At 55.6% G+C, this 20880-nt stretch overlaps 1 protein-coding gene and 1 long non-coding RNA gene across 2 annotated transcripts in view; one reads left to right on the top strand and one right to left on the bottom strand.

Annotated features, from left to right (window-relative positions):
* Window positions 1-392: 392 nt before the first annotated feature.
* The window catches only part of PPL (periplakin), a 28944-nt gene continuing 8456 nt past the window's right edge, over window positions 393-20880 (bottom strand). The window contains exons 2-22 of the mRNA XM_075165850.1: window positions 19342-19441; window positions 18641-18795; window positions 17929-18049; window positions 16733-16858; window positions 16405-16446; window positions 16117-16278; window positions 15551-15658; window positions 14959-15054; window positions 13802-13924; window positions 11700-11846; window positions 10733-10884; window positions 10097-10194; window positions 9642-9799; window positions 8516-8694; window positions 8288-8426; window positions 7281-7474; window positions 6762-6912; window positions 6379-6462; window positions 5262-5378; window positions 4489-4581; window positions 393-3989 (exon numbers count right to left, since the gene is read on the bottom strand). Coding sequence (XP_075021951.1) covers window positions 1305-3989; window positions 4489-4581; window positions 5262-5378; window positions 6379-6462; window positions 6762-6912; window positions 7281-7474; window positions 8288-8426; window positions 8516-8694; window positions 9642-9799; window positions 10097-10194; window positions 10733-10884; window positions 11700-11846; window positions 13802-13924; window positions 14959-15054; window positions 15551-15658; window positions 16117-16278; window positions 16405-16446; window positions 16733-16858; window positions 17929-18049; window positions 18641-18795; window positions 19342-19441 — 5230 coding nt within the window. The 3' untranslated portion in view covers window positions 393-1304. The remainder of the gene's footprint in view (window positions 3990-4488; window positions 4582-5261; window positions 5379-6378; window positions 6463-6761; window positions 6913-7280; window positions 7475-8287; window positions 8427-8515; window positions 8695-9641; window positions 9800-10096; window positions 10195-10732; window positions 10885-11699; window positions 11847-13801; window positions 13925-14958; window positions 15055-15550; window positions 15659-16116; window positions 16279-16404; window positions 16447-16732; window positions 16859-17928; window positions 18050-18640; window positions 18796-19341; window positions 19442-20880) is intronic.
* LOC142089402 (uncharacterized) lies at window positions 4472-7213 on the top strand. Its single transcript, XR_012676196.1, has 3 exons — window positions 4472-4923; window positions 6709-6826; window positions 7062-7213. It is a non-coding gene; the product is annotated as an uncharacterized LOC142089402 (long non-coding RNA).

Genomic DNA, 20880 nt, shown 5'->3' with positions numbered 1-20880 from the left:
CTCTCATTCACAGAGGTGAAATAATGGTGTTGATCCCCAAGGCAGCACGATGTGCAGTGAATGCTTACGGCGGAGTTTACTGGGGTTCGGGTATTAGCCGAAATTTGGGAAAAAGGAAATGAACGTGCTCTAGATGTGGAAGCCCCTGGTACCATCCCAGTGTAATTCCCCGATTTCCTGCAGCCACAGCCCCGTTTGTTAGTGCAGTTCACTCCCATCTAATGCTCCTAATTAATCCCAGCTCTAATGCTGCTCCAGCAATTTCCCTGTTGGAAAAGAGTCAACAGCTAAAATGAAGAGTCTTTTTTTTTTTTTTTTTAACTTTGCCTCTGAAATGGCATCTTTCTGTAAAGCCAAAGATGAAGAGACTGCCATAATAAAGGAAAACCAACTTCTAATTGGAACCACTGCGTTTTTATTTTGTACTATAAATAGAATTCCCCTCTATTTCCCATTCCCTTACACAAGTAAATGAAACATGTAGCTGCATGTAACTCCATCAGTAAAATACCAGCCCAAATGGCTCTTAACCATGAGGTAAGCTAACTGTTTGGAAGGCACTCTGCGTTTGGTTACAGCTGCATGCTTTGCACTACCCTCTTGCGTTTGGCAACACGGCCATCTCTTCACGTACTTCTCGGTGACCTCTGTGGTGTATGAATGCTCCTCCTGGATCTACGGCTGACGCCATCAAATTACATCTGCTTCGCTCTTCCCCAGCAGCGTAGGCACGTAGGTGAACAAAATGATGGTGTTTAGGTATTGATGTGGTGATAGTGAATTGAGATGTGTAGCACACCTTTGTTTTTACAGAGCTGGTTTTCTCAGAGGACGATCCCGTCATTTAGTCGGTTGTCCACGATGAAACTGTCTGGCTTACCAACATGCGGCTGACGTAACCAGCTCCTGCTGGTCACCTCGGAGTCATCTTGACCTTCAGTCTCTCTAGTGACTGCTGTATACAGCTTTTTATGCGACTACGTGAGTATATGTTGAGGAAACTGCAGGTCCTTGGACTTCAGGTACTTCACGGTCCTAAGGCTTTTTGTCTTGGTGTTTGTTAGGCTGAGTGATTAGGTAGGGATGGAGAGGGGGAGAAGGTTTTGCTGTAGTCCTGACAAATGTGTTTTCCACTACTGGTGGTGCTTTTCTGCAGCGTATGACAGCAAGCAGTGTGGCTTCGTAGCACGGCTGGGGCAGAGGCTCTAGCATTTTGGAAGACGCAAAGGAGGGCAAGGATTTGCAGTGATCTGGAAGTCTAACAAGTGGTGCAGCTCGGACTAGCTGCTCTTAAGAAAACGTTTCTAAAGTGGAGGGAGCGCTGTGTAATTACTTCCGGACACCAAGACTGCCAACTCCTGGATCGACAGCTCCTTGTTGAGGTAACTGTTGTACTGAGCCATGGTTAGCCTTCCACTCTTCAAGGCATCCTCAATTGAGAACTCTCTGCCAGACTTTCTGTCGAGGATCACAGATGACTCCCCGTTGGGACCCTTTATTGAGATCTCCTCCCAGTCACATTCCTGGCTCTTCAGTTTGACAAACAGGCTCCATTCAATGAGGCCAAACACATGAGCTTCCTCTGGAGACATTTCTTTTCCCGTGTCGGGGTCAATGACCACAATGGAGCGCCTCAGGTGGTTCTCTCTTTGCTCCCTCTTGATAGCCACTGTCTTGAGGCGATTCTGGAGTTGCTCGATCTCTGCGTCTTTTTCTCTGGATAACTGCTTCAGATCATCTAACTCTCTTTCCAAAGCTTGGAATCTGGAGTCCAGGTTTATTCCACTGTCCACGTGGGTCATGTTTCTCAAATCCCGAGCTTCTGTTGCTGTGAGTTCAATCTCTGACTGCAGTCTCCTTGTTTCCATCAGCAGGTTCTGTTTCTCCAGGTGCAGTTTGTGGTTTTCCTCCCTTAGTAAGTCTAGCTCCTTTGATGACTTGGAGTTGTTGAATTCCACTTCAGACAGCTTGGTTTCGAGGCGGTTGATATCTGCATCTAGCTCCCTCTTACGCCTACTTTCTTCCTCCAGATTGCTCTTCAGCTTTTGAATCTCGTACTCCGTGTCTCCTTTGTCCACTTGGACGCTCTCTGAAAAGACCACTTTCTCTTTGACCTCCATCTTCTCCAAAGAAAGGAGCTTCTTTCTCAGGGCTTCTAGTTCAGTTTGCAAGACTTGTCTCCGGTGCTTTTCTTCTTCTAGCTCCAGCTTGAGGAGGGAGTGCTCCTTCTCTTGCTGGGGATCTTGCTGAAGGATCACTTTCTGTTTCACAGTCACTCGTTCTGTTGTCTCCCTCTCCTGTTCTTCCAACTCATTCAACCTAATCTTCAGCCTCTGCACCTCCAGTTCAGCCTCTCTGCGGGCCTGTCTCTCTTTCTCAAGTTCTTCTAGCTGTCGCTCTAGCTCAGACCGCCTCCTCTGCAGCTTGCGGAGTTCTTCACGGAGGCAGTCAATTTGCTTCAGCTCGCTCTCAATGCTCTGAGAGAAGGAGTTGACTTCAGCTTTCAAGGCAGGATCTTGCTCATACTTCACTACTTCCTGTTGGATCACTTTCTCCTTCACCTGGGAAAGTTCTTCCTCCTTCTGTCTTACTTTCTCTTCTTGGAGTAGCCGTTCCCTCTCCAGGTCAATGTGTTTCATCTGTTCATCTGCTAGCTGCACTCTCAGAGACTCTACCTCCTCTCTAGTCTTGGGGTCTTCCCGAAACTGCAGAATTTCCTGAACAACTTCCTTCGTATGCACTTGAGGTTTGGTGTCTTTCAAAGCTTGTATCTCTTGTTTCAGCTGGTAGATCTCAAGGTCAGCTCTTTCAATTGCTCCTGTCCTCTCTATGATTTCCTCCCGGAGTCGCTGTAGCTCCTTTTCAGTTTCTGGATCATTCTTGTACTTAATGACCTCCTTAATGACTTCTTTGACTTCTACCAGTGGCCCTCTGTTCCTCAGAGCGGCCAACTCATTCTGGCAGCTCTTCAGCTGTTCGTCACCACCTCGGTATCTCCTCTCCTGCTCTACCAGCTCCAAACGAAGGTTGGCAACTTCATTTTCAGCCTTGGGATCTGGGCGCACAATCTCACGCACTTTCTCCTGGACAACCACCTTGGCGTTCTCTTCCTCCAGCAGCTGGATCTTCCTGAGCAGCTCAGCCTTTTCCCGCTCGTTGGAACGACCCTTGGACTTCTCATCTTCGTACTGGCGTCGGAGCTCGTTCACCTCTCTCTCAATGGCCAAGTCTTTCTCTACCTTCAGCACCTCCTTGACGGTAATTTTGCCCTCGGCAATGGCCCGTTCCTTCTCAAGACGTTTGAGCTTGTCCTGGAGGAAGCTGAGCTCTTCCTCGTGCTTCTGCCGAAGGGCGCTCTCCCTCTGCTTGTTCTCTTGCAACATTCGGAATTCCATCTCCAGCTGGGGATCGTTCTGCAGCTTCAGCACCTCCTTCTCCGTTACCTTCTCCTGCTCTTTGTTCTTCTCGCTGGAGAGCACAGCGATTTGTTGGCGTAAAAGGATGACTTCGTTCTCTCTGGTTCCTTCCTGCCTCCTGAGCTCTTCCAACTCTTCTTTGAGCTTCAGGATTTCATCAGCTTGAGCCTTATCTTGTTCAATACGCAGCACCTCTTTCACTATATACTCCTGCCCTCCTTCCCTCTTCTCGTGCTCCAAAACACGCAGCCTGATTTTAAGAGCCTCCAGCTCATCCTGGAGCACCTGGTTCTTGCGCTGCTCTTCTGCTAGGTTTTGCTGCAGTTTGTGGAAGCTCTCCTCCAGCTGAGGGTCAGGCACTTTCTTCAGCAGTTCTTTCTTAACAACAGTTTCTTGGGGCTTCTGGTTTTGCAGGTGGACAATGTTGTTCTGAATGGCTTTGATCTCCGCTTCTAGCTGTTGCCGACGCTGAGTCTCATCTTCAAGCTCTTTCTTCAACTTCCAGACTTCTTCCACGGGCCTTAGGGATTTTTTGGTCTGGACAAAGTCTTGTGTCCCTTGAACCTCTGGTTGCTGTTGTTGAAAAAAGAACGTGTAGTCAAAAAAACCCAAATCGTCATACTTTTGGTGCTTATTCTCAGTGCCTCCTGTGACAAAACGACAGGAGGATGTTGAGCTCGGTTAATGGAGGCTGCCTATTGCAAATGCTGAACGGGGGGATTTGCAAACAGGCTGCTCTTGAACTGCTCTGTGGATTCCCAGCCTGAGAAATGCTTTCTGTGATGCCTGTTGCTGTCAAAACAAAGCTTTTAGCCACGGGGGACACTAATTCTGGCATGGGTTTGGCAGAAGAAGCGTTAAAAATGATGTGGAGCTTCCTAGGGTGAGTGGGAGATGGGACCAGGAAACACAGAGGGGTTGTCTATCTGATTTAAGTGTCTGCTGATGAATGGTTTTGGGGGCATGAAACAGTAGCTAGATTGGTTTTGTTGTTTGTAATAGCAAAGGCACACGTGTTTATTATTGACTCGACTCTCCTTTCAGTATCGCGTTGCTCCTGCTGATCGCTTACCTGCCGCAGGAGGCTCTGAGCGAACTCCAGGTTCTGCAACCTCTGTTTGTTCACGGCGTTGACTTCGGTGAACTTGGCTGCCAGAACAGCTTCCTGCGGAACAAAAATGCGTTGAGAAAAAAGTGATGGAACCAGGGGTGCTTGGTTAAGACTTGCTGAATAGAAACAATGGCCTGGCCCTGAAGAAGTAACCCTGGGGGCTCTTCTAAAAAGCTTCCACAGCGGTGATCCACCAAGCTTTGGGGAGGAAGAGTGATTCTCGTGCACACACTCTCTCATGGTCACACTGGATGTTTTCTACTCAAGATATGCCAAAAGAGATGCAGCTGAGGAAAACCGGGTGGACGCTTCTGCCTGCCTCGACAGGCAGGATGAGTTTGCGGCAGGTAGCAAACAGATCCTGCATAAGTAAGTCGCTTGTGGCCTGCTCTCGCTGTAAGTATTTCTATCTAGCATGCAGTCTTTGGCGGTGAAATCTCATTCTTTGTGTGAAAGTCTGGAGAGCGGAAAAAACTTTCAGGCTTTTGGCTTTTCTCCCGCCTTCCCCCTTTCAGAAAGTGCTAAATCCAGCGTTTTCCCTCTCTTATTCTGGCCAGCCCAGCCCAATGGGTTAAGAATGATGAAAAATCCCTTCCTCCCCCGATTCTCTGCCCTCCCCTGCAGTCCCCTCTGGGACCAAGGTCACCAACAATAATCGTAACAGTTTGCAAAATCCCCACTGGTCCCATAAGGTGTCATCGGCTTTAGCTCGCTGTAGGCCACCCCTTATTTACCTCCTCTTTCACTTTCGCGGCTGGAGACTGGAGCCTGGCCTTCTTGCTCATGTACCCGTTCCGGCCATTCTCTAGGTCGAGGATGGACCGTAGCTTCTCCGCTTCCAACTCGTAGTCCTGTAGGAAGAAGTTCCCAGGAGGAAAGTGAGATTTCTTGGTCCCCTTCATGCGCAGGTCCCTCCTAAACCCTGGCTTTAACGACTTCTTCCCTTGACCTGTGTTTTGGGTGAGCTGCGGAGCATGGTGGGACCCGGAGCTGTTGGCAGGACCTCCCAGCAGGTTCTGAGTCGGGTACTGCCCTGTGACCGTAAGAGCACAGCCGCAGGCGTGTGCTGACCTTCCAGTTGTCTTAGTGATGCTGGGCTTGGGGTGGAAACGTTCCTTTCCCAGACAATAAATCTGAGAGAGTTGCCGTGCTAATGGCCAGATGATGTCAACGTCAGAGCAGAGATAACCTGGTTTTAGCTCATCAGTTGACTGAGCAAGGGCACTGGGCTTTCTTTAGGTGGCTCCTTGTAGGATGTAGGTGATTCTGCCCCTCTGCTCTGCTCTGGTGAGACCCCCCCTGCAGTTCTGCATCCAGCTCGGGGGTCCTCGGCACAGGACAGACAGGGACCTGTTGGAGCAGGTCCAGAGGGGGCCACCAAAATGATCAGGGGGTGGAACAGCTCTGCTATGAGGACAGGCTGGGAGAGTTGGGGTGGTTCAGCCTGGAGAAGAGAAGGCTCCGGGGAGACCTTATTGCGGCCTTGCAGTACTTAAAGGGGCTTATAAGAAAGATGGGGACAGACTTTTTAGCAGGGCCTGTTGCGACAGGACAAGGGGGAATGGTTTTAAACTAAAAGAGGGGAGATTTAGGCTAGAGATAAGGAAGAAATTGTTTATGATGAGGGTGGTGAAACCCTGGCCCAGGTTGCCCAGAGAGGTGGTCGATGCCCCATCCCTGGGAACATTCCAGGTCAGGCTGGACGGGGCTCTGAGCAACCTGGTCTGGTGGAAGATGTCCCTGCCCACGGCAGGGGGGTTGGACCAGATGAGCTTTAAAGGTCCCTTCCAACCCAAACTATTCTATGATTCTATGTTAAAGTTCTCCGACAGGCAGAATTGCAGTCCTTACCTTCACTGCCTGCTGGTATTGCTGAGCCGTGGCAGAGACCTTCTGCACCTCCTGTTCCTTGCTTGCGATGTCACTGAGGAGCGCCTGGCATGCACAGATACATGTCAAAGGGAACACAAAATCCAAACGCATTGTTCAGCCTTTTTGAGGGTTGCCATTAAAATTACAACACCGAGAATTACAGCCTTCTCGAGCTGCCCTGCTGCGGGTAAACAAGGCACAGGTAGGACAGTGGGACCTTACAGCGTAAAAATAAATAAAGCTAATAAGTATTTATATTTTTCTATTTTACGTTCAGGAGCTGTCTAAGTTCTATTCCTTATCTTTTAGTGTTTTCCTTCTCGTCTCCCCGTGGAGCCCAGGGTGATCTCAAAAAGAATTACCGCTTGGTTCTTCAGCTTCATTTCCACTTGCTGGATGTTGTCGGTCTCCTGCGGCTCGTAGTTAGGTATGTTGCACAGGAACTGGTTGACTTTGTCGTAGTTGGTGCGGTAGTTGGAATAGGCGCTTTTTGCTTTCTGCAGGGTCTGCGTTCTGTGGGGGAAATCAGCTCAGCTTCAGTACTGTCACACCTCGTGTGTCTTCTGCAAACGCCTCTTAACCCATCCCCGCTTCCCCTGCTCCTAAAGACACAGATCTGAGCCTGAGTTGGTCTCTTGCCCAAGTCCCCATTTCTGTTGCAGGAGCACTTGATCCTAAAGGCTGCCCAGACCTACCCAGCCCGTGCATGCCAGGAACCTCTCTCAATTCCTCCTTAGCCCTCCCGGGAAGCCCTTCTGCAACTGCTCATTCCCATGATGGTGTTATGCCTCTTCCAGATTCACTGTGGTTCCAACTCCACTGTAAATATCCCAGCTCTCCAAGCTGGTCCAGTCCTAGCTAGGTCCTGTCCTCTGTCTCACCTGTGGTCGATTTGCTTGCTGAGGTTGTTGAAGCGCTGGTTGAGTTTGTAGAGCTCGGCTTCTTGCCGTTCGATGTCGGGGCAGTGCTCCTGGAACTTGTTGGCCAGGGTGTTGGAGCACGTCTTCGTCCTTAGCAAGTTCTGCTCTGCTTCATTGAGCAAGAACCTCTTGGATTGGAGCTCGGTGCCCATGGCCTGTCGAAAAAGCAGGAGAGAGGGATTCTCTGGGGTTGCACACGTGCCAGGCTTTTGTTACTGTTCCCCACCAACTCCAGCTACGGCACTGGAGCTGCAGAGGATGCTAAGGAACGGCTGAGCTGCAGTAGTGCTACTGTTATGGAGAAAAGCAAGTTAGAGGCTTGCATCGTAACCAGAGCCATCTGGTAAACCTGGTGGGGAGAGAAGCTAGCTCTTGCTCCCTTCTCCACCTGTTAACCTAACAAATATGTGCAAAATATTTGGGGCTCCTTATGCAAGTCTTAAACCCTGTTCCTGCCAGCACAACAGCTCCAGAAGGAGCTGCGAAAGCTTCTGCACGCTAGTCTGAGCTTGGGGACTTGATGGAAAAGCTGAAGCAGGACAGAAAATTCTGGCCTAGCCAGTTCTTGGCCTTTCTATAGCAGAAGGATTGCCAATTTTGGTCGGTAGCTTGTCCTAGCGATAAAGCTGTTCTCAAAGCCTTGCTAGGTCCATCTCTTTCAAGTATCAGGCCTCTGCGTTGCTTTTCCCAGACCATTTCATCCTTCACTTCTCCATTGGTCCTTTCATCAAATCACAAGTATTCCACTGGCATTTGCTTTCTGGTTGGGGGATGGGAAGGGTTTGCATTTAAAGCAGGGGAGGATCACTGCAGTTAAGGTGGGGTCTCATCTCCAGCGGGAGGAAGCCATCCCTTTACCAACTGATTCAAGCTGGTGAGTTGAGCAGCAATTACCCCAGCTTTTGGAAAGTGGTTTTGTGCGTGGAATATGTCAATAGGGTAGAAAACTGGCTGGAGACAACACTCACCAGCAGCTCTTCTTTCTTACGGTCTACCACCCGCAAATCCTCCGGTACCGTGTCGTCTATGACCAGTTTGTTCTCATAGGTAGACAGCAGGTCTCGGCCTTGTTGGAGGCTCCTCTCGAGGTGCGTGGCCACCTCAACTCTGTGGATACAAGGGGAAGGGTGTTTAAGCACGCCTGTACCTGTCTCCTGGAGGATCCTACGTCATGCCGGGCTCAAGCCATGACTTACTTCTCTTGGGCAGCGCTGAGCAGCTGGACCACGCGGTCGTACTTCTTGTTGGTATTCTCCACCTTGTTCTTTACCAAGGTAGCGCTGCCGGTGTTCGGCACGGATTCGATGAAGACCTCGCACTCCTGGATCTTCCTCATTTTCTCGGGTTCAATGCAACGGACTTCATTGGTGATGTTCTGCAGTAGGAATAAAGCCTTTAGAGCAACTGAACTAGGACCTTGTGGCTACAAAGAAGCTGACCCTTGGCAGTCCAGTGTGAGAAGGGAGGTCAGGGCTGAGGGCTTGTGTTTGATGGCAGGTGCCTTTCAGCCCTGGAGGGGACAAAAGGATATTTTCTGTTACTTTCTGATGACCTGTATCTCTTCTGGGGCGGGCTAGCTAGCCCTTAGCAAGGAAACTCTGCCTGGGCAGTGGTTCCCACCAGGTCTAGCTCTGTCAGAAACATGCTGGACTCATCGGGACCCTTGGGCTCTGCAGCCTGACGGATGAATTCTTGGACATCAAAGCGCTGCAGGCAGTTGGAGCAATTTGCTTTCACTTGTGGTGGCACTTGGATTTTGCCACAGCCCTCGGCAGGTGATGTAACCAGGACCTGAACTTCCTCCTAAACCCAAGGAGGTTTGTGGCACAGAGCCTGGCTTAATTAGGGGTCTGAAGGAGAGGAAAGGAGCAGGATGCTACCAGCACTGGAGCCTAGCGGAGCAGGTCCACAAGGAGAAACAGTGCCCTGGACCATAAGTGTTTTCCTGCTCCTTTCTGAGCTGGTGATGGTGGTGGCAAAGTTAACGTCCCTGCTTGGAACATGGGCAGGATCAAAACCTGAGGGCTCCCCTCTCTTCCTCACAGCCCACACTCTGCAGCCATCACCTTTTTCCCATTCAACCTTTCCGTGACCGACCTGGGCCAGGAGCAGGGCAAAGGTTTTTTGGCTTCTGAGGCGGCTCAAAGGGCTACTCCCCATCTCCACTGGAAGAAGCAGCCGGCTGTAAGCATCACTCCATGCCGGCACGCTCCTGGGCTGAGGGAGCACTTACAGCACCCAGCATACTGAGGACCACCCTGGAGACCCCCTGGGAACACGGTCCCTGTGCAGCACCGTCTATCTGCTTCCACAGCCCCGTACCTTCAGGTCCTTGGAGCGCTCGGTGCTGTCCTGCACAGCCCGACTCTGCTCCAGCGGTGGACGGAGGTTTGCCGTTATTGCTTTCTCCTGCTTGTCCAGGTCGCTGTTCACTTTCTCCAGCCCTGCCAGAAGCTGGCGCCCCCGAACCGATGCAGCATCTGGATAATGAGGGGGGGACCAGGTGAAAGCTGGTTGGAAGCTGGGTCTAGGCTCAATCCCACTGGTGATGCAAAACCCGCATCCCCCTCCACTCCTTGAGCCCTGCCTGCTGCGACCGCAGCCTGGCTGCTCTGCCCCTGCACGCATCCCGACACTGTTGTCCCCAGGACCCTTAGGAGATGGGAAGCTCTCGGTGACATCCCCCCTAAGATGGGCCACCACCTAAATTCAAGGCTATAGCAGCCTTTTTGTGCCTGGGAAGGGGCAAGCCCCAGGCTGCCCTTCCAGAGCCGCACCTCCAATGCTGTCTGCCTTCAGCCCCTCGTAACGCTGCTGGAGGATGTTCTTGCAGTTGGCCGTCTTCTCCTTCACGGTCACGTAATGATTGGCAATTCTGCAAAACGAGACAGCGTGGGCATGAGGTCAGAGTCCATCACCCCGTCGCCCATCCCGGCGCTGCTCCAGGAAGGAGGCGCAGCTCTGGAGGGGCTTGCGGGACCTGGCCCCTCCAGGCAGCCATGAAGGAACTGGGGGAGAGGCAACTTCACCCCATGTTGGCAAAGGGGTAGAGCAGCCTCTTCACCGCAGGGGTGCGAGCAGGGGAGAGGCAGCAAAGGCAGGTACCTGCCTGCCGAGGGAGGGATGGGCAGCTCCTCCCGCCGTAATGGCCCCCCGGAGGAGGGGGGACCTGGGTGGCTCTGAGCTGGCCCCACTTTGCCAGGTGGGATCTTGCCTGCAAGCAGGAGGGTGCAGGAATCCCTCCTGGAGGAAGCCTGAGGCTTCGCTGCGGGAATTGGGGCAGGAGCCCCCCAGTCAGCGCTGCCAGACTGGTGGGTGCCGTGCTGATGGCATGGCCTGGGGCTGGTGAAGGCAAGGGCAAAGGCTGCCGGGGCAGCGGGAGGGTCTGGCACGGCAGGTTGCGGGGCACGTACTGGTCCGCCAGCGCTATCGCTTCTGCATCAGGCGGGGGGATCATGAAGCAGACCCCCGGGGCGCTGATCTTGTCTCCTGAGCTGTCTGCCACTTCCCAAACGTCTCCGCTGTTCTTCTGCAGGGTGTAGTGGGCTCCTCGGCTTATCTGGCCCTGGGGGACAGGAACCGGTCACAGCAGCAGGTCAGGAAACACCACCCGTCCCGGGGAGCCGCGCTCGCGGGCCGGCAGGACCGGCATAAACCCCAATCCCTTCTCTTTGCACCCTCTTGCTTATCCAAGTATCTGCCGCTTGCAGAAAGCTCCTGTGCCTGCTCCTCCCTCCCCTGAGCCTCCAGGTACGAAGCCGTGCCTCCTCTTGCAACAGCCCCGGCAAGCAAATCCCCACTAGGGCAGAGATGAGAAGGCGTTTCCAAGGCTGCCTCCCTTTTCGGGGAGGCAGGCAGCTGAGTCAGCCCGAGCCGCTCGCTCCTCCCCGCTCCCATGGCCTCTGCCGGCTTTGCCATCCCATCCCTTCGGTCAACTACTCAGTTGACTGATGCCGTGATGGTGGGGATGGGGGGATGCAGATGCGCCCGCCGGGACTGCGCCGGTGATGTTGGGGTGAGTTTCTTTGATCAGGAACATGCCCGGACATCTTCACCGACCCAGCGCAGGGAGCGTGGGAAGGTGAGAGAGCCGGGCTGTTGCAACCTCCGGAAGGGCGTGCGATAGGCGCGCTGTCCGCAGGGCGGACGGAGGCTGCGTTTCCCCCAGACCCCTCCTGCGCTGCTCCTCCTAAGCTGCAAAACCTGCTTTCCCACCGGGGCGAGCACGACCTTCGCCTTGTCCCCGCTACGGGAGACATCGCCGCTTGGGCACTGGCAAAAACTGCTCCTTCCCCAGGTGTCTCTTCCATCCCCAGGGCCCCCGAGGAGATGGTCCCCAGCAGCACCTCTGCATTGCTCATGGGACGAGGGAGATGTTACCTGCTCGCCTTCGTACTCGCAGAGAGCCTCCACGGGGATGGCCTGGAGCGGCGTCTGGCGGCGGTACCGCAGGGGCAGGACGTGCTGGCTGCGTTCCTGCAGGGACTTCACCACTGCCTCGTACTTCTCCAAGGCCTTCTCCTGGTCCTAGCACAGGGTAACAACCAAAACCAGTAGGGAAAAGTGGGAAGAACGAGTTCCTGGGCTCTGTCAGCTGGGGAGGAGCTCATTCCAACGCTGCCGGGACAGAGACTGCGGCTTCTCTTTTGCTTATGCTAGAGAAAACGGCTCCTGGGACCTGCTCTGCAGCCCTTGTGGTCCTACACCAAGTGGTCCTGCACTCTCCTGCCTACTTTTGCAGCCAGGCTGAGGACTGTGCCCGTGAGTTGCCATGCCTTGGCACTAGCCACCGGGCAGTGATAGGCATTCCCTGGTGTATTGTCCACATCTGCCTGGCTGCATGTTGATGATTAGCCCCATTCCCAGCTATTAGCTCTAATTACAGCCCCGTGAAAAGGCTCTCCATCAGTTGCTCTATTTCATAGAATCATTAAGATTGGAAAAGACCTCTAAGATCATCAAGTCCAACCATCAACCCAACCCCCCCATGCCCACTACACCATGTCCCTAAGCGCCTCATCTACACGTCTTTTAAATACCTCCAGGGATGGGGACTCCACCACTTCCCTGGACAGCCTGTTCCAAGGCCTGACCACTCTTTCCGTAAAGAAATTTCTCCTAATGTCCAATCTAAACCTCCCCTGGCACAACTTGAGGCCATTTCCTCTCGTCCTATCGCTGGTTACTTGGCAGAAGAGACCAACCCCCACCTCGCTACAACCTCCTTTCAGGTAGTTGTAGAGCGCGATGAGGTCTCCCCTCAGCCTCCTCTTCTCCAGGCTGAACAACCCCAGTTCCCTCAGCCGCTCCCCATCAGACTTGTGCTCCAGGCCCTTCACCAGCTTCGTTGCCCTCCTCTGGACACGCTCCAGCACCTCCATGTCCTTCTTGTAGTGAGGGGCCCAGAACTGAACACAGGATTCGAGGTGCGGCCTCACCAGTGCCCAGTACAGGGGCACGATCACCTCCCTGCTCCTGCTGGCCACACTAGTTCTGATACAGGCCAGGATGCTGTTGGCCTCCTTGGCCACCTGGGCACACTGCCGGCTCATGTTCAGCCGGCTGTCAACCAGCACCCCCAGGTCCTTTTCCTCTGGGCACTTTCCAGCCACTCTTCCCCAAGCCTGTAGCGTTGCCTGGGGTTGTTGTGGCCGAAGTGCAGGACCCGGCACTTGGCCGTGTTGAACCTCATACGTTGGCCTCAGCCCATGGATCCAGCCTGTCCAGGTCCCTCTGCAGAGCCTTCCCACCCTCCAGCAGATCAACACTCCCGCCCAGCTTGGTGTCCTCTGCAGACTGACTGAGGGAGCACTCGATCCCCTCGTCCAGATCGTTGATAAAGATATTGAGCAGGACCGGCCCCAGTGCTGAGCCCTGGGGAACACCGCTCGTGACCAGCCGCCAGCTGGATTTAACTCCGTTGACCACAGCTCTCTGGGCCCGGCCGTCCAGGCAGTTTTTTCTAGCTCTGCAGGTGGGAATCCCACAATGCTGAGTGGGATGGCGCACGCAGGAGGAGAGGGACAGCGCTCAGGAAGAGCCATCGGCTGTCCCAGGACACGGCATCGTCTGGGCCTGCTGCAGCACGCCTGGGCGTGGGCTGGGCCAGCGCTCGGCTCGGCCCTTCCCAAGCGGGCGATCTCGCATCCCAGCTCTCGGCAGCACAGCGAGTTCCACAACCTCTTCTGGCAGCAGGTCTAATTACGCTCCCGCCCTTAATGAGCGCTAACTCAATGAGAGAACAAATAAAAACCAACCCAGTGAGCAATTACGTTGCTATGGGAGAGGCGATCTCTAGCTAGAGGGGAAGGAAGAGTCAGGTGAAGGCCGGGCAAAGGGAGGCAGCAGCGTGGTCCTGCTGCTCGCCATGCTGAAAGCTGGGCTAGATGCCTGCTGGGGCAGGGATGTCCCTCCCTCGGTGTCGTAGGGACACTGGCTCCTGCTGCTGCCTCCCCTTCGCTCCTGCCCACGCCAATACTCACATCCAGCTCCCGGAGGAGAGACTCGAGCTGGTATCTGTCCTTGAACTCTGGGCTGAATTTTTGGTCCAGGTCTGTATCCACCTTCTTCAAGAGCTCCTGGGCATCCTTAGTGTCTTTCTGAAACTGCAGAAAGGCAAAGTCTCTTGTGAGAGAGGGTCCTGCTGAAACATGAAGCAGACCCACCCCGGCACCGTGGTCTTCGCGCTGCCTAGAGCAGGGACAGCCACCAGGAGCTACGATGGGCACCTGAGCACTCAGATGGAGAAAGGTGAGGAATTGCTATTTCCCATACTCGGCACAGCAGGGCTAGGGGAAAGACAACCAGGGGCAGCTTATTCCATGGTCTTCTCTTGCAGAGTTGCTAAATCCCACCTTTCCCCGCCCTCAATTTTGTTTCACTTGGACAGCATCACGACGGTGCGTGGTGTCTCCATCACCAGCGCCAAGGAGAAGGCAGAGCCAAGCCCTTCCACACACAAACCACCCCCCGGGGCAGTTATTCTGGCAGATACCCACAAAAGGCACTGCCTGGGCTGGGCACCAGGGTTCAGCTTTGGCAACAGACTCATCACGTCGTCGTCAACACGCCCAGGCTGTGGGAAAGGAATCCAGCCTGACCTGCTCCCCTGCAGAGCCTCCCTGGCTGTCGGATGCAATTTATCCAGCAGACATCTGTCTGCCGAGCTCAGCTGGGGCGCTGAGCCCTGCGCAGGGCTCCCCGGGGGGCCAACTCTGCTTTCTGCAGGTGTAATTTCCCCGCTCGGACCTGTTCTGCTTCCGAGAGGAGCACGCAAGGTCTCCCCATGCCTTGTTTTGGGGGTGAGGTACCTCTGCGAGATCTCTCTGCTGTCCTACGGACAAGGATGCCGACGTTGGACCGTGGTTCTTGAACCTCGGCATTGGAGCGGATGCTTTCTGCAAGTTACGCTTTGGCCAAGCAATGACTTCATCTGGTGCTTGAGCAATTACGACTTGTGCTGTCAGCTCAAAGTGGTCCTCCTCACCTTAAAAGCCCCATAGACTAGAGGACTAAATTTTTTCTACCCTGTTTCTAGAGCAGCAGGAGCTTGTATGTTTGCTGGGGTCTCCTGCAACCCAGCACCTACTCTGGTCTGTGTGGAGCAAACAGTGCCTCGCTGCCCCTGGGGATCTGGTACCTTGTGGAAGTCCTCCATGAACTTCAGGTGGCTCTCCTCGCAGATCAGCAGGTTGAGGTACTCCTTCCAGTCGGCATGCACTGCCTCGATGTGAGCCTGCAACACAGGGGCGGGAGGTGGGCGTTAGCAGGACGCCCCGTGCTAGGGGTCGAGCAAACAACTCCTTGGCTGCCTTGTGAAGCCACCCAGATGCTCTCAGGTCAAAGCTAGGATGGGAATACCGGAGAGCTAGTCCAAAGCTGGGATGCTCCAATGGGAGCGTGGGGATGGGTGGAAGGAGGCGGCAGATCCTGTGGCCTTATGTCCATCTTCCCATCAAAGATGGAACTTGCCACCATAATTTATCCTTTGTAGGCAGGCACGGGGTAATCGCCACAGGAACGAGGAAGATGGGAAGAACCACTTAGGTTTATCTTGACTCCTCCGATGGTGTTTACACACTTGCAGGTGAAGGAGACTTTTTCCCACTTGGCATCCCAGGAATTAAAGTCAAGACTCATGCTGGCACCAGGTTCCATGCTGGAGAAGGGCTGGGCGAGTCCCCCGAGCTCTGGGGCAGGCAGGGAAGCTGGAGCCCGGCCCTGATGCTCACCTCGATGGCGTTCTTCCCGGGGTGATTCTGGGCGAGCAGCTGATCTCCATCCGCATGCAGCTTGTTGATGGCCTCCTCCTTCTCCTCCAGCTTCCGGTGGATGAAGTTCTAGATGGAGAGAGGCAAGATACTGATCCCCACGCAAAGAGCGGGGACCCTGGCTGCGTCCCGTGACTGAGCTACTCTGAAAGGGCCTGAACAGCTCCACAAGACAGAAAGCGTGATGTTCCCCTACTGCAGCTCTCGCTTTTCCTTCCCTTGCAGATGTTGCTAAAGGTGTGACCCTTGCCAAGGGAATGCTGAGATAAAGGAGAGGAGAATGAGGAAGCTCTCGAGCTTCCTCATTGCTTGCTTTATTTCTGGCAGGAGGTAAGGATTAACCGTATGCTATCACCTGTACATCTCAAAGTGCTTCATGATGGAGCGGGGGAAACTGAGGCACGGGGGAAGGGACGTTTCCTGCCCCCATCCAACCCCCAGACTACTCCCCTGGCTCCATGCCAACCTCCCTTGCTGCAAAGGGACCGGGCAGCGCGGGACCGGGCAGCGCACGAGCACGCACGGACCTCGTACTGGCGGCGCCGGCTAGGGTAGTCCAGGTTGTGGTCGCTCCAGTCGTAATGGGTCCTGTCCTTCGCCTGCTGATCCAGCCAGTAGAGCTTGTTGGTGCAGCGCTGCATGTAGTCCTGCAGGGAATTCAGATCCTGCTGCCGCTGCTGGGAGCCGGCCTGGGAAGGGTCAGAGGGAGAGCTCAGCCCAAAGCTCCTCTTCACGGGTCCCTTGGGGCTGCCGGGCCACCCGGCAAGGGACCCCTGCAAAAGGGCTCTGCCCCCGGGATCTCGGAGGTCTCTTACCAGCAGCTTCTGGTATTTGGCTTGGAAGTCGCTCATGTATTCCTGGTAACAGTGGAGAAGCAAGGCAAGAGTTAGGAGCGTGTCTCCGTAGAGTGGTGGTCTGGAGGGGCTTGATGATGGGGGGGATGTGGGGTTTATGGGATTTGCCTCATTTTAAAGCTAGAGTCGGTGTACGATGCTCAGCTCTGAGGTTAGGCACGGATCTGCGCGACCACCCAACCTGGTCCAGGCTGTAGGAGCTTGGATGGTGGGATGCCCTCGCCTTCATCAGTGGCTTGGGATGGGGCCGACCCTGCGGGGCAGCAGGGAGAGGGGCAGGAGGGCTGACCTTGTTGCCTTCCTTGACCATGTGTGGGCCGATGGCCATGACCTCATTGTGGAAGATGTTGTGCTCTTCTACTTGGCTGTTGACCAGCGGCAGGTCGGTCCCGAAGCCCTTGCTGCTTAACGCATCCTGCAGCGCACAGGAGTTGAGGTTAGTGAGGGGGGAACGGGATGCGGCGGCTAAGACCTGAGAAAATCCTCTTGGAGGTGGACATGGAGCTGGGCTTGGACGGGATGTGGTGTCTAAGACCTGGGAAACTCCTCTTGGAGGTGGACATGGAGCTGGGCTTGGACGGGATGTGGTGTCTAAGACCTGGGAAACTCCTCTTGGAGGTGGACATGGAGCTGGGCTTGAACGGGCTCCGGTGTTGGCAGCATGTGGGTGCCCAGGAGCCCGGGGGTGAAGGCGGCTGTGCCGGATGATGGCCATGGGAAGGCCAGTTTGGGGGTTTTTAACCCTCTTCTGGCTGGAAGAATATAGTGCTGGGATAAAATGAAGAGGAAGGGCCACTGAGTAGAGCCCAAAGCAGGTGGTGACTGGGGATGCCAAGCCAAGGGCCCAAGAGGAGAGGCTGAGGCTGGTTCAGCCTTGGCAGGAGAAGACTTTGGGGAGGACCTAACAGCATCCTTCCCATAACTACGGGGAAGTTGTTGAGTAAACGGAGCCAGGCTCTGCAGGGTGGTGTGTGGTAGGAAGATGAGAGATGACGGGCGTAAATTGAAACAGGGGAAGCACAGACTGGGTATAAGGAGAAGCTTTTCCACTCTTAGGACAGCGGGGCGTTGGAGCACATTGCCTGGAGAGGGAGTGCGGTCTCCATCCTCGGATGGAGAAGGGCAGAGGTTTGCCCAAGCTCACCCAAGGGGTCGATGGCCAGGCTGAGCCTTAGGAGCCCATCCCCTGAAGGCCAGGCTGCCACGCTCCCCCGTGGCCCCCCGATCCTCTGGAGCTTTTCCTCGCTTGGCCCGGCAGCTACAAGCACCGATTCCTGGTGCCACAGCAGCTGGCCTTGTCCCATCACCTCTGCACCCTCCCCTGCCACCCAGCACCCCACCTCCTTCCCATGCTGCTGCTCCCAGTATCAAGCAGCCAAGAAGGTTTCCAGGAGGCTGTTTCTCCAGGGGGGGGATGCACGAGGTCCCGCCTGTCCCCAGCTGGTGCTGCTGGCCAGGCAGTGGCACTGATGGTCCCCTTGGTACCTGTTTCTCCTCGATCACTGTTGACCAGTTGACCTGGGGCTCAATACGCTGCAGGGGGAAGTTGTAGATCTGGTCGTGTTTCACGCGCAAGTTTGCCACTCGTTCCTTCAGCTGCCGGATGCTGCGGGAAGGGAAAGACGAGGGTGGGATGCAGGGTGTGGGCATGGGCATTAGCATGGGTAGCTGCAGGAGATCCTCTCCCAGCCCCGCTGTGGAGGGCGGGGGGGCCTGTCCTTAGGGGACCTCGGCGAGCCCAGCGCTGCCAGGCGGGCTGGCAACAGCCGCGTTGTGCAATCGGCTGGGGAGGGCAAAGGTTCCTGTGCACCCCTCCTGGTGCTGCTCGGCTCATCTGCCAGCTCAGGGCAGGCTGGTACTGGGGGAGAGCATCGGCCGCCCGTATGCTGGGCAGAGCCCACCCCACTGTGCTTCGTGCAGAGCTTTATACACGGCCATCAGCAGGCGTGCAGCCGATCTCCCTCTACAGCTGCCCGCGGATGGCTGCGGGTTATGCACCTTAATGTGAGCTGGGCTGCGGGTTATGCACCTTAATGTGAGCTGGGCTGCGGGTTATGCACCTTTACGCGAGCTGGGCTGCGGAGGAGCCTGCGGTGCCTCCCCCAGCTGCAGGCAGGAGCTGAGCAGAGCCCCTGGAGAAGCGTCCTCCCCCCCTGCAAGGCTGTGGGGACAGGTTTCCCCCCACCCCGGTACTCACTCTTCTGTGATCATGTCACCCTGGGGGTGCTTCATGTGCCGGGCGATCGCTGCATCCCCATCCAGCACGTAGAGCAGCTTGTCGGACTCGGTGAGTTTCTGAGCCGTCAGGTCCTTGTACTGCGCGAGCTGGCACGCCTTGATCTTGTGCAAGTCCTGGGCAGGCAGAGAGCGGGGAGGAAGGGTCACGAGCGGAAAATAAACGGTATCCAAGAGGTCGTCCCGCCACGCTGTCCCTGGGCACCAGAGACGGGCAGGAGCTCTGCCGTCTCCTGTCCTCCCAGTGATGTATTTTGCTTTCCCCTCGCCTGCGTTAACCCCGAGGAAGGGCTGTGGCTGCGGGGCTGCGTTGCCTCGGGATGCATCGTACGCTTTGGGAAGAGGAGGATGGTTCAGGCCCCTTCTCCTCCATCCTAGCTGGGATGCACATCCCCGCTCTGCACAGCGCTGCCCAGCCCTGGATAGGGAAGAATTTCGAGGCCCCGTCCTCCCACCTTCTTCCCACGAGCCGGGGGAACCCGTGCATCCCTCCGTTACGGCTCATGGCAGCCCGGGTACCTGCCGCAGGGCAGGGCAGCCATGCACACGTGCCATAGGAGAGGAGAGGAGACCGCAGCGAAGCGGGAAGGGCTGCGGCAGGAGGGAGCAGGGGGACAGGGCTGCTCGGAGGGGCCCGGGTGCGGGGGGCCACGGCTTGCTTACATTTTGCATCCGGGAGTCGGTCTCCACGATGTTTTTCTCCACCTGGTCGGCATTTTTCTGCAGGCGCTCTATGAGCTCGGTCAGCTCTTTGCTGGAGATGCTGGGGAGAAAAAGGAGGAGAAAGAGGGGGACTCGTCACCCCACAAACACGGCCACAGCCCTAAGCTGCTGCCAGGGGCTGCCCTCGGGGTGCCGTGACCCCGGGGGTGGCCAGGGGCCAGCCGAGCCTGCCAGGCACTGCAGCTGCGCGTGACTCACTGCTGCCTTTCTAACACTTTCCAAAATACTCAGCTGCTCTGCCAGGAGGGGGGTGGCGGGCGGGCCCGTAGCATCTCCCGCGTGGTGGAAATGGGAGCGATGCCGTAGGCGAGCCTGAACCTCCCTTGGCTTCGGAGCAAGAAAGAAAAGAGCTCTTTGCAGGGGACGGGGAGAGAGGGGGGTCCTGCCTGGAGATGGAGGAGCCTGAGCAGCAGAGAGGAGCTGGACCCCATGCGCGCAGGCCAGACGGCCCGTTTGAGGCTGTTGCCCATGTCCTGGGCACCCCTGCAGCCTCGTGTGCACCCCAGGGGCGCAGCCCTGCCTCGGACCCCTGCTGTGCCCCTCCATGCCACGGCAAGGGCTTCCTTGCTCTGCAAGGAGTTATTTGCCATTTAAACCAGCTAAAGGGATGGGCCAGCACACACTGCAGCTTTCAGTGCTTTGTCTCTTGCTAGGCACTGGTTTTTGCTCCCAGAGCGACGCTGGTCCAAGCTTCTCCGTTTGCAGCCGGTGCAGGGCCGGCCCAAATATTCACAGCCCCACGCAGGGACGGCTGAGCTACAGCAGAGTCAGAACAACCCGTGACGCAGCTTTTGCATTGCCAGGGTTATTTTAAACATTTCGGGGGTTATTTTAAACATTTTGTCTTCTCGCTGTCACTTTGGCTGCAAGGAGAGGTTTGCAGCGTGCCAGGGCCGGCTCCGGAGGACCGTGTGCCAGGCGATGCCCGCAGCCTCCTGCTGCGGCTCTGCAGACCGGCGGCAGGGAGCAGGGAGCGCTGCCCAAATGTCCCCGCAGCCGGAGGGTCCCTAGAGCCACGGCTGGTGGCAAGGCTGGGGCTCGTGCCCCAGCTCTGCTGCTTTCCCATGTGGGCTTAAGCCAAGGGTTGGCTTCCTCCCATCCCAACCACCTAGGGAGCGGGGATAATGAGCCTTAATGACCTCGTGGTAGAATTAATCTTTATATGGCGCTTGGAAGTGTTAATTGCTGTTAGAGCTGCTAGTAGATGAGTTGTGTCTCCTGCAAAGGCTGAAGGGCTGGGGGAGAGCAGGGCTGTCTGGTGGAGCACCAGCATCCCAACCGTGCTTGCTGGTGGTGTGGAGGGCTCCTGTGGCAGCTCCTCATCCCCGGGTGGACAGCCTCATCCAGCAGCTTCGTCGGCTCAGCTCGAGGGGTCCTGCAGCACCTACGTCCATCACAGGGCAGGGTTTGAGCTTCTCCAGGAACAGCACGAGGCGTGTCCTCCCGTCTTCCACAGCAAGGTGGGCCAAAGCTGGGAGT

The sequence above is a fragment of the Calonectris borealis genome, chromosome 16, assembly GCF_964195595.1.
Source record: "Calonectris borealis chromosome 16, bCalBor7.hap1.2, whole genome shotgun sequence".
NCBI classification, from domain to species: Eukaryota; Metazoa; Chordata; class Aves; order Procellariiformes; family Procellariidae; genus Calonectris; species Calonectris borealis.
The sequence above is the reverse complement of the archived record's forward strand: the minus strand, read 5'-3'. Positions and strand labels throughout refer to the sequence as shown.